Raw genomic sequence first — 16,079 nt, 5'->3', positions numbered from 1 at the left:
TCAAGCAAAGGCTACTTAAAGGTCAAGCCAAACTTAGAATTGAAAACTCGCGAATTCAAAAACCCAGACGCTAACAATTGCAATCGTTACGGCCGCACAAATACGTCCGGGTTTCAGGAATTTGTAGTTAGACTTCGTGATTAAAAATCGTGCTGTGCCAAGTCAAAAGTAAATCTGGTTATCATACCAGTACAGAGATGTTTATTCTTCGGAAGGGAGTCCGGCACGTCTGTGGGTTTCTCGGATTGTATAAATTAATTTTAAATTGAAGTCAAAATCTAATATTCATTAATATGAGATCGAATTATTTTGTTATTAGCGGTTTTTAACAACTGAAGTACTTTACTGCTGCTAAACCTAATAATTAAAAAAAATAATGTCCAGACGAAGGCATCTTAGTAGATCAACAGCTTTGTTTTTGAGAGGTGTAAGCAAGTTTGCAGTTCCGACCATGTTTGAAGTTTAACAGTTTCATTTGTTCATTCTTAGTCAGATAGTTTCCTACAATTTCTGATATCCTACCAAGGGCAACATGACGCATATTGAATCCAACGGTGACCAGCGGCAAAGAGTAGGTAGAAATGCTTCAGTAAGTGATGAAGATGATTATGACTACAAGCTTTTTGGGTGCGTGAGGTCGAAATGTCTCCAGTATATCAACAATCCCAACGCGTTCCTGGTATTTTTTACGTTCTTTGTAGTTGCGAACGGTGAGTTTTCAGCATATTATTTAAGTGGCGCATATAGAATAAAATCGGTTGACTCATATTTTTTCTGTCCCTTGGGATAAGCTAGCTAAAATGACGTAAGTTTATTGTTTAATAATCTTGAAAAACAATAACTTGCTTATATAAATGCCATTATGTCGAAACGTCTCGTATTGAAACAAGCAAACCTTTATCAATATTTTCATATCCAATGGGTGGAGAATAATAAACCTTTTGCGAAAAAATTGTCTCTTTTACAACATCAAGGCATTCTTAATCCCTAAAAAAAAATATTTGAAACGGCTGGTAAACCAGATCAGCATTTCGCAATTATTCGCCCTGCAACTACAATCCTTTCCGGCAGTGTTGTTATGATTTGGGTCAATGGCTTAATTTAAGCGTAGGACTACTGTAATGTTTTGCAACGGCATGACTTGACAAGTCTTTTGGACAAATGGTTTGGGTTGAATTAAATTGTTTTTGGTAAGCTTTTGTTAAAAAAAATTGAGTTCGTTATGTAATTATTTGCACGTAAAACAATTAGCTTGCTATTGTTGCGTTTTTCTATCTTTAGTTTAGTTATTTCTCATAACGGACAACTTCACAAACGTATTGAGACTTTACTTGAGCAACTGATTCCAAGACTTGTACTTGGAATTGACTTGTTCTTTATTAAAAAAACATTTGACCTAAACTTAAGATATTTAACTATTAATTACTTGACTGGGACTTATGCACTTCAAAATGACTTGTTTACAACACAACTGGTGACAGGAATGGCCAACAACGGAGTGATTGGCATCAACATAACGCCACTCGAGCTGCGCTTTGGTTTCAGCAGCGCCCAGTCGGCAACCATCGTCACTTCCTTTTCGGTGGCTTTCTGTCTGCTTAGCGCCGTCGTCGGCTACCTGGGCGCCCGGCGGAACCGGCCTAGGATTGTGGCCATTGGCAGCCTCGTGTATGGCCTGGGCTCGGCCGTCTACGCTCTGCCTCACTTCCTAACGCCGCCTTACCAATACGGAGAGCATCGGGCTCCAGGTTCGCACTTCTATTTCATGTGACGTTTTGGTTAAAGCGAAAGTGCGCAGACACAGTGTTTTTTAGGCGCTTTAAAGGGTTTGAAACGGTCTCTAAAAATATAGCCACCTCTGTAACTGCGGCTAACAATTTGAGGTTGGTACTTTGATGAAAATGGATATTTCGCGATACTCTGTTGTCATCTTGCACCCTTTTTATTAGTATTGTTTCAAAACCACAATAATATTATAAAAAAGGGGGGCATAAAAAAGTTACGTCATAACGTGAATTCACAAAGTTGCAGACAAACTGGAAAACATAATACACAGATTTTGCGAGATTTCTTTTTTTGATTAACTGAGTTAAAATTCTATTTAAGGGGGCATGGTCATGTGACTGCTTTGGGATATTTTACGTGATTTCGATGTAGATATTCAGCAAAGATTACATGGTTTTAATCAGTTAATCAATCAAGTTTCGTAAAAGTTTTTTTTAAATTGAAATTAATTAGCCCCAGATTTTTGCTTCGCGCAATTAACCTGGCATCAGTCGTGCGTTAATTCGACATATAATCGTGCGTTAATTCGACATACTCGTAAATCAAAATAATCGACAACAGCACATATCGTTGAGATAACTTGAATTGTCATGTCACGTAATGAAGCAACTTATTACACAAAATTTTGTTATGCCAATTAATAATAAAATTCTAGAAACACGCCGACTTGCTGTCCTGCTGGGTTGATGCTGGTTGGTTCTGTGGTTTGTTATGTCATTATGCTAGCGTGCGTGCGAGTGTGCGTGTGTGTCTGTGTGCATGGGCAACTACTTGTCTGTGCATGTATCTGTTAGTGGTTTTGAATTTCCACTAGCGACCAGGCGGTTGGTTTAAAAATGATAGTAACTTGCTTGCTGGCCAATTTTCCATGATCTTTAGGCTACAGTTTTCAGGTTGATCGGATTAAAATTGCCTCGATCTTAAATCGTACTTTCGACCCTTGATAGCGCGAGAAAAAGGAACTGGTTTGGCCTAAATATTTGCTATTCATTGGCGTTACTTCTTAAATCAGACCACTTCCTGCACATTACTTCTTAAAACAGACCACTTCCTGTCGTTGTCTTTTCGACAAGTATGTTCCACAACTCGTTTAAAGCACCGAGTCTTACTCAGCGTCCTTGAAAAGTACAGCTCAAATAAATGCGTTTTTAGTACGCTTCCTATAAAGATTAATTGTGGATGACCGTTCTCGAAAGAAAATACGCCGTATAGATAGTTCACGTCAAACATACTGAATAGCGTGAAAAGGTAATGGGCCAAGATCTAGATGTCTTAAAAAAGACCTAAAAATAACATTTTCTGTTGAATTTTATGATTCATGGTTTGACTTGAATCAAACTATTGATGGAGCTGAGTTTAGGTTACATTTATTAGTTGTAGCCCATTTTATAGATTGATATATAAGCGCTCAAGCAAACTGAGTCTCAGCAATCTTGCCTAACAAATTGATTGAGTATATCATCATTCCACGAAAAATATGTACAAAATCATTGTAGTAAAAAGGTTTAAAAGGCACAAGATTGGTTTAGCTTCTAAAACAATATAAAGTAGCTCCGAAGGGCAGCTGAAAATACTGCTGAAATCAGGGTCTTAGTGCTATGAATCTGTCATACAAATCGTTATGTAACCGAACGTATAGCCTAGTGCAGTGTTTATGCATCATGTAAATGGTTCACCCCGGGTGAATAATTTATTTGCAGGGGTGAACCAACCAAAAGGGGTGAAAAGGGTGAACCGCCAGACATGGATATAGCTTGCAAGCAGGGCAGATATTCCGGGTTTTCAACCTGTTCAGTGAACAGATGAGAAAGTTTTTTTCCTAGTGAATATCACAGACTACCGGTGATGCTTCACTTTATGACTTTTTCCAACAGCATTGTGTGTTCCTCTACCTCCTTCAAAGAAGTGCGCCGAGTTCGACTCCATGTTCTGGCTCCTCCTCGTCGGACACACGATCATGGGATGCGGAGTCGCTCCTCTCTGGACCCTAGGTTACGCTCACGTCAACGAGAGCGTGTCCAAGAAGAGGGCGCCCATTTATATCGGTAAAGAACTTGCATGAACCACTATTCGATAGAAAAATAATTGTTAAACTGTTGCCTGTATAGTTCAATAGAGAAGACCAGTATATCTATACCGTGTGTTGTTGAGAGAAAATACATCAGTGTCAGCCGATACGGAATGAAAAAAAAATATTATGCATCTATAGATACATATATCTGTGTATATAAAATATTATTTTTTACCTAATTTTTGTAAAATAAATATGTATGTAAAATAATGTGTAAATATTATGGCCGGAAAAACAAAAACCATGCAAAAATAGAGTTTTCAAGTTAAAAGGCTAAAATAAATTAAGATTGGAAACTTGGTTACCTTTGATTATTAATTTACTACCTTTAACAAAATGTACAACATTTAAAAGTCAAATTTTACTCAGTATCGTATCAGTCGGATATCACTTTACAATAAGAGATTACCTGACACTATACTATATATTTCAACTATAATCGGATATTCTTACATTCGCGTAAGACTCAAAAAAGGGGAAAATAGCTTTTATTAATTAAGAGGTCCGGTGAGTTAAAAAGTATTTTTATAAGACCGCAATTTACCCCGTTTAAAGTCAAAACTTTGGTGCCAAATGTCGTACTTAATGTCATCACACTTACTTTAGCATGTCGCCTATATTTCTCTTTTCCATTGTATCAACGACCATTTGGGATTACTGAATGACTTCTCCTGTGTGAAATCCACCAAGTTGAAATAAATTCCGTCTTCAACCGTGTACCCAATATTTTGCTCTTATATGGATCGTTTATCATTTAACCAGGTATTCTTAATTCTGTGAATTTTTTTGGGCCCGTGATCGGATTCGTTGTGGGAGGAGTGTTTCTGCGAGAAAACTTTGTGGATTTCGACCAACTTTCGAGGTATGATTGGTGTGATATAATTGTGATTATATCCAGTACTTTTAGACACATACAAAGTGTTAGTTCTGAAATTCTAATCTCGCAGAAAACACGTTTATTTTGGCAGTGTTGTAATTCGTATTTTTTAAATGACTTGACTTGACTTTTTTTGGAAAAAAATACTCACTTAGACTTTTTTAGCAAATAACTTAAATTACAAATAAGTGTGTTACCTTCAATAAATTTTGCGAACTTTATTGTGGCATTTGCTTTATGTTTTTTTGCGTAGAATGGTTTTGTTTGCTATTTGTTTTATTGGTTGATTGTTTAATTAAAAAACGTATTTTGATACTAATGATTAGACTTGCATACCTGACTTGCCATATAGCTACTTGGACTTCAAGAAGAACTGTTATTCGTTGAGAATGACTTGCCTTGGCCCCAAAAATGACCTTTTCACAACCCTGTTATTTTTTCACTGTTAAAAGTGTTTTTTTATTTCTTACAGAATAGAATATTATAAAAAGGGAAAAGAAGTGAAATTGATGAAGTATAGACTAATTGTTTACAACATACACTTCGTTGATATATTTATTGTTCAGCACTCCACTTGAGAACTCGGACACACGATGGGTGGGTGCTTGGTGGGTAACCCCCTTAATTGTGACAGGCATTTGCTGGGCGGTTGTCGTACCGCTCATGGGATATCCAAAGACAATGCCAGGTTAGTTGTTGAGAACTTAGGGTTAAACTGTTTACACAAAAACAGATTAAAACGCACGAACCAGTTATAGTTCAACTATCATGTTACTGGAATTTAAATCTCATAATTATAATTGACAGGGTCTGTTTATAACGGTAAAATACATTTTCTCTTGAACATTCTCAAAGGCTTTTTTTGCATTTTTAATTTGAAAGATTCATGTGCAGCCTATTGAATCGAGAATTTTCCTTTTACCGTTTTTTTGTCTTTGGGAGATTCTTTCACTTCCGAAAAGCTTAGATTAATTTTATTGTGACCATCGCTATGCTCTATCTATTGGATATTTGACAAAATAGACTTAAGAAAGTCCATTACTTAGGAAATGCAAATCTTTTATTGATGAATAAAACGTCCCTGGGCAACATTTGCGGAAAACAAACACAACTATATATTAAATAGGATTAGAAACAAACTTTCTCGTGAGTGCGCCTATACAGTCAGGAAAACATTGCGTTTAATTTTGTGTTCGTACCAGTGTTTGTAAAACGAAAGTTTTTTATTTAAAAAAAACATTCTGCACATGGTTTAAATTAGTGGGTCTCGTGTGTATTTTTTTTTAAGTGTGTATTTTTTTAGCGAAATACCAAAACATATTTGTTATGACGTAGCGGTTCTGGTGGAGTCTGACATTTGTTTTGGCAAATTAGGAGTGGTTATAAAACTTTGAGAATCACCATAGATTTATTTATTATTCAAAATAGACTTTTCACAGAGTCCTTGCATTTATTTTAGGTACAAAGAAAGAAACACAGAAAACAAACGACGACCAGGACGACGCGAAATCGCCGATCGGCTTTGTCGCGTCACTGCGCGTCCTCGCGCGGAACCGCACCTACGTCATGATCGTGATGGGAGGCGTCTTCACGCAATTCGTCATCAAAGGGGCCGCGTCATTCACGGCCAAGTTCATCGAAACCGAGTTTTTCGTCACTGCGGCCGACGCCGCGATTATGGCAGGTACTGGAAAAACTGGTAAAATAAAAAAGTAAAGGGTTTTTGCCGATGCTAGGAAATAATCGACATACGAAACCAGAAGCTTTATTTAATGTTTTATTTCCATGAGAAAAGTGTTGCTATAAGCCAGGGGTCTGCAACCCAAGGTGATTTTGCATGGCACGCCAATTGATTTAAAGCGCACGTTATATCACCTGAAAGTGAAACCATTACATCACTACCACATCATTAACATTGCTATTACATCACTAACACTAGCGCTAACTAAATGGTTGCACACATTGCCAGTTCGTGTCACAAATAAGTGTTAAACTGTGTTGTATTTAATATTATGTTTTGTGGGCGTACGTTGTTTACCAGTAACCGTTCGTATTACGTAACAATGTCCCAAATTTGGCGTAACGTTTACTACGTTAAAGCAGGGCATTCTACATCACAGGTTCTCAACCGCCGGTCCGCGTCAAATATCCTGTCGGTCCGCCAAATATATTACAAATTTATATCTCAATTGCAAAAATCAAGATGTTGAAGGCGGCTTGTCCATCAAATTTAGAACTTAGCCAGTTCCGTAATTTGCAGCATTGTGACGTAACATAGAGTTAACGCTCTACTTTGGACTTTATCTTACGTCACAATGCTGCAAGTGTTGTGCCCAACTATTTAAAAGTAGGCTACAAGCCTACAACTCGTTTAAATCCCAAACTTTAATTACATTTTGGATTGATTTTAGTTTTTGAATTGATTTTAGTTTTTTTTTTAATTTTACCTGTCCGTAAGCTAAAAAGGTTGAGAACCACTGTTCTACATTAAAAGTGAGCACGTGTGTTTTTGTGCGAATTAGAAACCAACAAAAAGCGAAACTGATAGTTAACACTTACAGGTATCGACTTAAAAGCATCGAAGTATATTTGAAAAAATATACGTAAATTAGATGTCAGATCACAGCAGGGCTGCTGAGTCGGACTCGGGAGTCGAGTAAGACCAGGTAAAACTACCCGAGTCCGACGTGTGCGGCATGCGCAGTATCAAATTTCGAAACTGATAATGCAGCAAACTGTAAATTGTTAAGGTGGAATAGAATATGCTTGTGGTATATTTTCCATGACCCTAGAGTGGATTGCGGAATATCCACCTTAATTTAGTTTCGTAAATTGGTGAAAGACAGAGGCTGAGTCGGACTCGGGACGTAATGAAATCTGATATTTGGCCGGAGTCGGACTCGGGTTGTTTTTAACCAACTCCGCAACCCTGATTGCCAGTGCGAAACCAAACATAGAAAAATGTTTGGTACGCGAGTTGTTAATATTTTGACATTATTCATAAACTGGCACACTGCGTACGAAAGGTTGCCGACCCCTGCTATAAGCATATGGACATCGAGCGGACAGAGCATGCCTATTAAACCAATAGCAATGCCGTTTTCTCAACTGAAACAGGGACGAGTCAACCAAGACCCCCGTCGATATAAGGGCCCTGTAAACTAACTGGTTCATAACTGAGCCAAGATGATATAGCAAGATGTTTTATGTTGATACAGGTTCGGTTTTGCCTCCTGCTGGCGTTCTGGCTAACATTATTGCCAGCGTTCTGGTGAGCAAAACTGAAATGAGCATCCGGACCATTCTGAGGTTCAACGCCGTTTGCCTTTTTCTCGTGGTCGGCCTCTGCTCGATTTGCTTTGGGATCTGTGGCACCGAGTTGGTGGCAGGAGTCACTGCTCCTTATAGCAGGTCAGAACAGTATGTAAACAAGTCATATTGAACTGAATTAAGTCCCAGTCAAGTCATTTGCCAAAATACTTTAGTCCAAGTCAAGTAATTTTAAATACGTAACAAGTCAAGTCCTAGTCGAGTCATAATCAGGGCAAGTCAATTTCAAGTCAAGTTATTGTCATAACAATTAAACGTTAAGTTATTACAATAAGTGCATTTAAATCAAATCATTGACTTAATTCACTGCTTAGCACTAAATCAAACTTCGGTGTAATAAGTTAAGACAAGTCAAGTCATTTTGTCCTAAAAAACTTGAGTCAAGTAAAGTCATTTAAGAACAGTGATCTCAAGTTATTGACTGTCATTACAACACTGGGTCAGAAAGAGTACAGAGAGAATGTCTACCGGTAAAAGATAACACGTTAAGGCCGCTTGTTTGCAGTGCAAAGTTTTTCACCATGACACCCATTTTATTTTGATACTTGCCCTTAATAATGTCTGATCGTAACGAATGAGGCTTTTTCGTTGCTTTGCCTGGCGGATGTCAGTTTATCTACTGCCGTGCTGAATACGTAAGCCTATTAAGTAAATTCGGCAATTATACGCAAATATGCCACAAAAATTCCTTTGGGCGTACAATATATTTTTTAAAGTTTCAATTAGACAAAAGTTAATGCTTTTACCTTAAAAACACGTGTTTTGTCAATTCACTATTTCTCGGAGTACGTCGTATATACAGATAAATCGAAAGGTAGGCAGTCAAAAAAAAGTTTGACAACCCCTGTCATAGGCCATAAAGTATTTGTTCTACTCTGTAGTAACTCTTCCTCAACGATGGGGATCTTGACAGCAACTTGCAACGAGGACTGTGCTTGCCAGGAGGAGTTCTATGTTCCTGTCTGCGGCTCAGACAACATCACTTACTTCAGCGGCTGTCACGCTGGCTGCAGTTACAATTCAACCACTGGGGATAAACAGGTTAACTTTTGCGTTGCTTCTATAAATGTTATGAGGTTTCCCTGTTAGGATTTTTACTCTCAACTTAAGAACCGCTGCCGTATGGCCTGACGCTAAACTACGAATCTAACAGCAGAAGCTCGGTTTAAATTAGATTTATCCTACATCAGTGACTTGGTTGAATATGCAGTGGCAATTTTTCGTTTGATAATACAACAACCTGTCCATAAACACCAACTTAAAGCAGTCAACGAGTATACTCACACTAAAACACGAGCTTTATTTCCATGACTGTGGGTTCCTGTATTGACCGAAGCAATATATATCAAAGTATTTTTCACCAGGACCCCGAATTCCCTAAATTTCCACAATTACTGTTCACGTGGTAACCGCACAAACCGACTTATAAAACAAACAAAACAAAGATAAAACAAAACAAACCTTTTAGAATTGATGTACAGCTTAAGTGTCTTCGTAGCCAACTCCGACTGTTACTTATATATGACCCTTAAAATGTGACCTTATTGTGACGAATTTAGGTTTTTATTCGTTTCGACAAGGAAATAGTCAAATTATTATCATAAATGCGATTTTCATGTCCATATTATTTCATAAAAATCCTCATTGAAGAACTCGAGCAAGCGAATACCTAAATAAATCAAGTATATCATATATTCTACAAAACTGTGGTACACCTCAATACATACTAGCAGATATTTACCTATATACTCAGCGCCTACAGGCGTCAAACCATGCTTATACACAAGTATATTTGCAGTATCTCAGCAACTGTTCCTGTATTACGTCAAGTCCCCAATCAGCCACAATGGGAGCGTGTCCAATACCAGCTTCCGAAACTGCTGATGGCTGTGTCACCGTCGCTGGTTTTCTGGCGGTCATGTTCTTCAGTATATTTTTCACCATATTGCCGGTTACCCCCATGATGGTCGCGTTATTCAGGTAAAGGCCGATTTGTAATTTGAACCTATAGTCGTTAAACTTCTTCTTGGGGGTTGGGCTGGGGATTGGTAAAATGTTCCTTAGGCTGAAGGGTCTAGATCTGATTCCGATTTTCAACAAAATCCGACTTATAAATTAATCGTTTATCAGTAATATTTTGAACTGTATTTTATTCCGACCGACGTGGATAATTCTCTAATTGTAGTCTTACTGCAATAGTACCAATTTTTGTTATCTTACAACAATCAACATTTTTTTTCATAGGGTGGTGCCCGAATCGACACGTTCGTTCGCGATCGGTATATTCTGGCTTCTTGCGCTTGCCGTCGGTATGATTCCATCACCCCTCATCTTCGGCGCAATATACGACTCTACTTGCTTGTTCTGGCAAACCCGGCAATGCGACGGCAGTAGAACTTCGTGCATGATGTACGACAACCGAAAACTGGCCGTGGGCTTCACAGTTTTGTGTAAGTAACTGGCAATGGGCGTGAACCACGTCAAATGCTCAACCATTGAACTTATTCTTTTGATCGCCACATTTCACATGTTTGATTGCGTCCAATATGTGTTCGTCATTACAAAGCGGTAGATTAAAAATAAAAAATAAAGCGTTCTTTGACATAACAAATTTACCTCCACAGCTGGCTTGGAATGCAATTAACGCTCAAAATGTTTAGAGTTCTTGTGATTTTTTTCCGAACCAGTCCATCGAGAGTCTGTAAATTATATTTCAGTCAATCTGCATTAAACATAACTGGCCTACCCCTGCCATAAGGCGTGTACAGGCGTGTACTTTTAATGTGAAATTGCGTTTCTTTCAGGTATGGTTGCCGAGTTTTTGGGCGGCTGTTTTTTCTCTGCCGGATCTTTCTTTTACAAATCACCAAAAAGGTCCGAGGATTTACGAAATGTCGCCATTGTCGAGATCACAGAAGCAAAAACCTGATGAGCCTGCGGTGATTTCTGGTGTCAGCGACAAATAACACACTTTTACTAGTCAGCCATATAAACTGCACTATTCAGACCGGTTTTGTATCGATCAGTTTGATATTATTATTTGTCGTACCTCAAGTTGTAACCTGACCGTAAAGTTCATACTTTTTAGAATAGCAGACGTTGAAATGCGAATCACCCAGATTTCCAATAAATAAAGGAGTATTGCAGGGTGAACGCTACTTAAAACGAGTTTATACTGAACTTCAACAATTTGCAGAATAATGGCCTTAAAAGAACGGACTGTAAGCCGTTCTAGTAGCACTAAGCAGGGCTGTGGATTTGGTGTGAAATAACTCAAATCCAACTCTTAAATCCAATTACAGGCTAGAAAAAAACAATTGCATCCGTCTCCCGACTTTTGTATAAACCTTTATCAAGTCCCGAGTTGGACTCATCAGCTTTATTTGTCACCCATCTTATAATCATAAAAATAGTATAAAAATACAGCTAACTTCGTTGACAAATACCTACTTTGTTGTGATGTCCATGTTATGAGTGAAAACAAACCCAGAAAATGCAAATACGATGTGCGCAAAGCGAAAAAACTTACTTTGAGATAGTAAACCATATATGAGGCATTGTCTCGCGCCTAAAAATATACAAATTTTGGAAGACACAGATTTATTTTTTTCAAAATGAGCGGCAGCAAATTTGCGTTGAATTCGACAAAATCATGGCAAAGGTCTGTCGAGCAAGCTTTCGGGGCACTGCCTCCATCTATCTTGTCGTGGTTTTCGTAATGTTCGAGGAACAAAAGCCACGGAATACTAAAAAACGAAAAGGCTGGACTTGGTGCTTCAGTGAAAACCCGATAAGCATTCTGGCGGGTTATTTTCGACTCTAACAAATTGAGCTGAGTTTCGGAACGCAGAGCTCGCGGCTTGTCAAGCATTCATGTTCCTTAACACTTCGCTGATCAACCTGAACCTGCTGGAGGTGTAGTGCATGTTGTTGCAGTATTTTAAAATAATATAACGCTTTAAATCTTCTCACGCTGTTTTTCATACAGACCCAGTGACCAAAATTTGCCACCCGCCAACAACATTACAGGTTCGCCATTTATAATTTTAAATCACAAACAGCTGATTTAAGAATATGTTCTCGAAAAACGTATGTTAGAAACCAAATGATGTAAATTAGAGTAACGTTTAAGGCGTTATATTTTACGATTGGTCTGCTTAATTAAAACTTGATGATAAAATAAATGTTTAATATAGCAGTTATTATCAATTTTGACTAAAAAATTCACTACTGTGTTTTTCATTCATAAGCCGAAGTACTTGACCTAAAAGTCTTCTATATAGAAAGTTTTTTTAATATACTAAATATTTTAAAGTCCCAAAATAAGGCACTATAGTTAGAACACGTGTTGTGCAATCATGTGAGGCTTAAGCGATAAATTTAGGTTCTGTAGTTCCCCTGCAATTCAACACTATTTAAAAAAAAGCGTTACGCTTGACATTATAGGATTTCAAGATACGCAGCAACTTCTAAGCCCAAGGTTTACAAAGTATTTCACATCGTTGTTTTAACCAGGATATACTTTTTGGCCTGCTGCTAGTTCTTACAGTTGTTTGTTTTTATCAGTTTAGAAATTCAGATCAAGAATAGCATAAAACTAAACTGTTATATAAAATGAATTATCTTACTAAAGGCCGCTAGTTTTTTATGAAATGAACTGTGGAAGCAATGTAGATTAAAAGATTAGATTATATTAACTGTTTTAATTAAAAGATTAAACATGTTCAAGAAAGGTGATTTGACAGTGTAACGTATTTTACTCAATCCCTCAGCAAATACTATAGGCTAATGTAAAACTTGTAATATAGGAATGTATTGCAAATCGCAGGAAGAAAACACAAATTTTACTTTCAATATATTTTGTAAGTCTTATGAAACTGACAGTTTTTTCTTAACAAAATATAGCTAAGTTTTGCACCAGACAAACATTACTGTCGATAAACTATAAACCTTGTTTTAAGAATTATGCTGCAGACCGAAAGAGTTACACCAGCCGATCGAATTTAGCCGACGGGCTGTAGTTTGTTAACTCCTGGTTTAAATTAATATATTCTTTAAATAATTTAGTCCAAATAAAATATTTTTATGTTCTCTTTTGGGACAAAAGCAACAGCCTAATAATAAGGCTCTTCGCTTAATGCCACGTGTCGCTTGCTTTGGCAGGCACGCATAACGCGATAATTTTAGTTTTAGAAATTGCAACGCTAATATCGCTTTTGAAAAAAAACCGAGAAGGTCATTATTCTACGATTTTAACATAAGAAGCAATGTTTATCCCGAGGTTTACAAAATACATCGTATCGCTCGATTTAAAGTCACTGTACTTTGGCTCGTTACTATAGCTCTCAGTATAGCCTATATAATTGCTCGTTTTCACCATTCTCATGAATAAAGAATTTGAAAAGTAAAGTATATAGAACTATATGCAATATAAGTTAGTGCTTCTCTTAAGGCGTGAATAGTTTCCGTACGGTTTTATCGCATTTTTTAAATTTTAAATAAGGCTATTCTTATTATTAGGTATTTTGATGTTATTAAACATTTTACTCCGATAACGATACCAGATTTTTGTACAGGTATCGCGATTCGATCCAAACGAAATAACGTCTTTACTATGCCCAAACAACCAAACTAAATCCGATTGAAGTGTTCAAATGCACACTTTTAGGTTATTTGGCCCAAATTAACATTATTGTTAAGAAGTATAGGTACCTCGAATTGTTAACCTACTACGTTATAAAAAGTTTACTTTTCGAGGTAGAATTCGCTGTGTAGCATTGCAAATCAAGGCTTAAGTTCCTTCAATTCACAATTGTATCGGAGACGAACAATAACTTATCCATTGGAAATTACAACAATAACTTATCCATTGTTACTATTTAATTGATGATGATTTTACTATATAACTTGAAAAATCATTTCAAGGAATGCTGCATGTTTGCCTAGTAGTTACAATCTGTTTAGGAAAATGAACAACAGCCAGATAGAAACGTTAAATTCAACAAAACCATGGCAAAGGTCTCTTGAGCAAGCTGCATGGGCCGTATTGACCACTGCTTCCTTTTATCTTGTTGTGGTTCTCGTAATGTTCGAGGTAAAACGCGAAGAGGGGCAACGCAATACTAAAAGATGGAAAGGCTGGACTTGGTGCTTCAGCGGAAACCCGATGTGCATTCTAGCGGCGGTATCCTCGCTGCTCAGATGCGCTTCATTGCAAATCGAACTAAGTTTCGGAACGCAAAGCGACGCGGCCTGTCAAGCATTCATGTTCCTTAACAGTTCGCTGAACAACCTTAACCTGCTTGCGGTGTATTGCATGTTGTGGATCCGTCAGCGCGCGCTCTACAATAATGTAACGCTCAAGTATCTGCTCACACCTTGCTACCGGATCCTGAACGTCGCGGTGTTGGCCGGATTTGTTATTGCCATGGTTGGCATAACGTCACTGGTGTTCGCCGGCCTCAAGCTGGTGGCGTCGCCCATCGGGTGTATGTACGTCACGGTGCACGAGTCTTTGCGGTACGCGATCAGCGGGGCTTCATTTGTCGGTTTAGTAGCGGCTCAATGCTTACTTCTGGGCCTTATGCTTTATCCACTCTTCCGTCATTACGGGATCGCTAAGAGCTGTTGTTGCAGTAAAGGAACCATTAAAGACCGTAGAAACAAGATACAGGTAAAACTTTGGCTATTTTGTACGAAATATATGCTCTTTTGCTGTATTTTTAAATTGAAGTAAAATGTTGATATTTTGTAAATAAGAATCAAAGATTTTTATTTTTTTTAAATACTAAATATATTTCGAAAACTTTCTAAACGACGTTCTTTTGCGTAATACCTTGCTGATGGGCATTAGCATGCAAACATATAACTTCATAACCTTAATGAGAAGGTAATTAAGAGGTCACCACAAGTCAAGGACTCAAACTCAAACTCGAATCAGTTCGTTTAGTCAAAACGACAGCAATTCAACCCTTTTCCTTCCTAACGTAGAACCTTGTTACGCGCCTCTGCGTCAGCACGACCGTGTGTGTCATATCTGACGTCATACTAGGCCTTGGAGTGTCCATGTACGATTCCGTGGTCAACCCGCGTTCAATCCTAACCTGGCTTCTCAACAACCTCAACATGATCGTCAACACGGTGGCGCTAGTGAGCTCCTTCAAGGACTGGACTGTGCGACTGTTGCCATGGAAACGTCGGCCGATTTGGTCCTCTGACGTCGCCGGCAACGTCACTGATGCTGAAGGCACCCCAAGCAGCAGTGTTGACGGCACGCCATCGCATCACGTGACATTCATAACAAAACCTTAGAAAATAGAAATCTCACGTTTGTTTGAAGTAATAACGTTAGATGCGCTCATCTCGAACAAGTTTGTCCTTCTGTTGTTTACATTTTCATCGACTTATTAAAGCAGCGTGGTCTGTACAGGTCTGCGAAATAGTTTTATGGACCGACGATTTAACCGCTCGGCACACAATGCATTCATTCCTTATCTTTTTATTTCGCTGCTGTATGTAGCTCCTAAACTTCCTATTTTACTAACTTTAACAATCGAAACGCAAGTTGTTTTCCGCTTTACCCCAATATTCTTCGATTTTGTAGTATGTTGTGCATTACGGAATAACAATGTTTTCAGCATGAAGACGCCGTGTTATATTTTTACCATTTCTATATATCCATGGGGTATGGAATATTTGACGAGATATTTAGTTATTTCAATGTTGTATACAACTTTTCATCGTGGCTACTGTATGCTAAGTAAAACTTACCAATTTTGAAAACATGAAAAGCACATTGTTTGATTTTTTTGACTTCGTGAAACGTTTGGAAGTCAAAATGCAAGAAATTATTTTTCGCTTTGTGCAATTAACATAGCGTAGATTGTTGTGAACCAGTTATTTCTGAAACAGCAGGTTCTGTAAATTTATTTAAATTATCACGTCACGTTATGACGTAGCTTGTGACGTGACATGTAAGATTTTTTTATCACCCCTCTACCCAAATAAAATCCTGGA

At 37.9% G+C, this 16,079-nt stretch overlaps 2 protein-coding genes across 2 annotated transcripts; both read left to right on the top strand.

The window, feature by feature from the left end:
* The first annotated feature begins 590 nt into the window (after positions 1 to 590).
* Positions 591 to 10,992, top strand: LOC146161586 (solute carrier organic anion transporter family member 4C1-like). The gene is made up of 11 exons (XM_083385195.1): positions 591 to 710; positions 1,482 to 1,748; positions 3,660 to 3,830; positions 4,619 to 4,718; positions 5,300 to 5,421; positions 6,193 to 6,417; positions 7,952 to 8,144; positions 8,945 to 9,104; positions 9,862 to 10,043; positions 10,308 to 10,513; positions 10,868 to 10,992. Exons 2-11 carry the CDS (start codon positions 1,484 to 1,486, stop codon positions 10,990 to 10,992), a joined length of 1,749 nt encoding a protein of 582 aa, XP_083241321.1. The 5' UTR covers positions 591 to 710; positions 1,482 to 1,483.
* Positions 10,993 to 13,993: 3,001 nt separating this feature from the next.
* LOC146161585 (uncharacterized) lies at positions 13,994 to 15,847 on the top strand. The gene is made up of 2 exons (XM_083385603.1): positions 13,994 to 14,736; positions 15,054 to 15,847. Exons 1-2 carry the CDS (start codon positions 14,032 to 14,034, stop codon positions 15,372 to 15,374), a joined length of 1,026 nt encoding a protein of 341 aa, XP_083241729.1. The 5' UTR covers positions 13,994 to 14,031; the 3' UTR covers positions 15,375 to 15,847.
* Positions 15,848 to 16,079: the final 232 nt, after the last annotated feature.

The sequence above is a fragment of the Ascidiella aspersa genome, chromosome 3 (assembly GCF_963924565.1).
Source record: "Ascidiella aspersa chromosome 3, kaAscAspe10.2, whole genome shotgun sequence".
NCBI lineage: Eukaryota > Metazoa > Chordata > Ascidiacea > Phlebobranchia > Ascidiidae > Ascidiella > Ascidiella aspersa.
This window is presented reverse-complemented; position numbering and strand designations above follow the sequence as displayed.

Coding starts and splice junctions, on each gene's coding strand:
- LOC146161585 (XM_083385603.1), top strand. CDS start 14,032: ATGAACAACAGCCAGATAGAAACGTTAAATTCAACAAAACCATGGCAA. Junction 14,737..15,053: donor ACCGTAGAAACAAGATACAG/GTAAAACTTTGG, acceptor TTCCTAACGTAG/AACCTTGTTACGCGCCTCTG.
- LOC146161586 (XM_083385195.1), top strand. CDS start 1,484: ATGGCCAACAACGGAGTGATTGGCATCAACATAACGCCACTCGAGCTG. Junction 6,418..7,951: donor CGACGCCGCGATTATGGCAG/GTACTGGAAAAA, acceptor ATGTTGATACAG/GTTCGGTTTTGCCTCCTGCT. Junction 10,514..10,867: donor CGTGGGCTTCACAGTTTTGT/GTAAGTAACTGG, acceptor CGTTTCTTTCAG/GTATGGTTGCCGAGTTTTTG.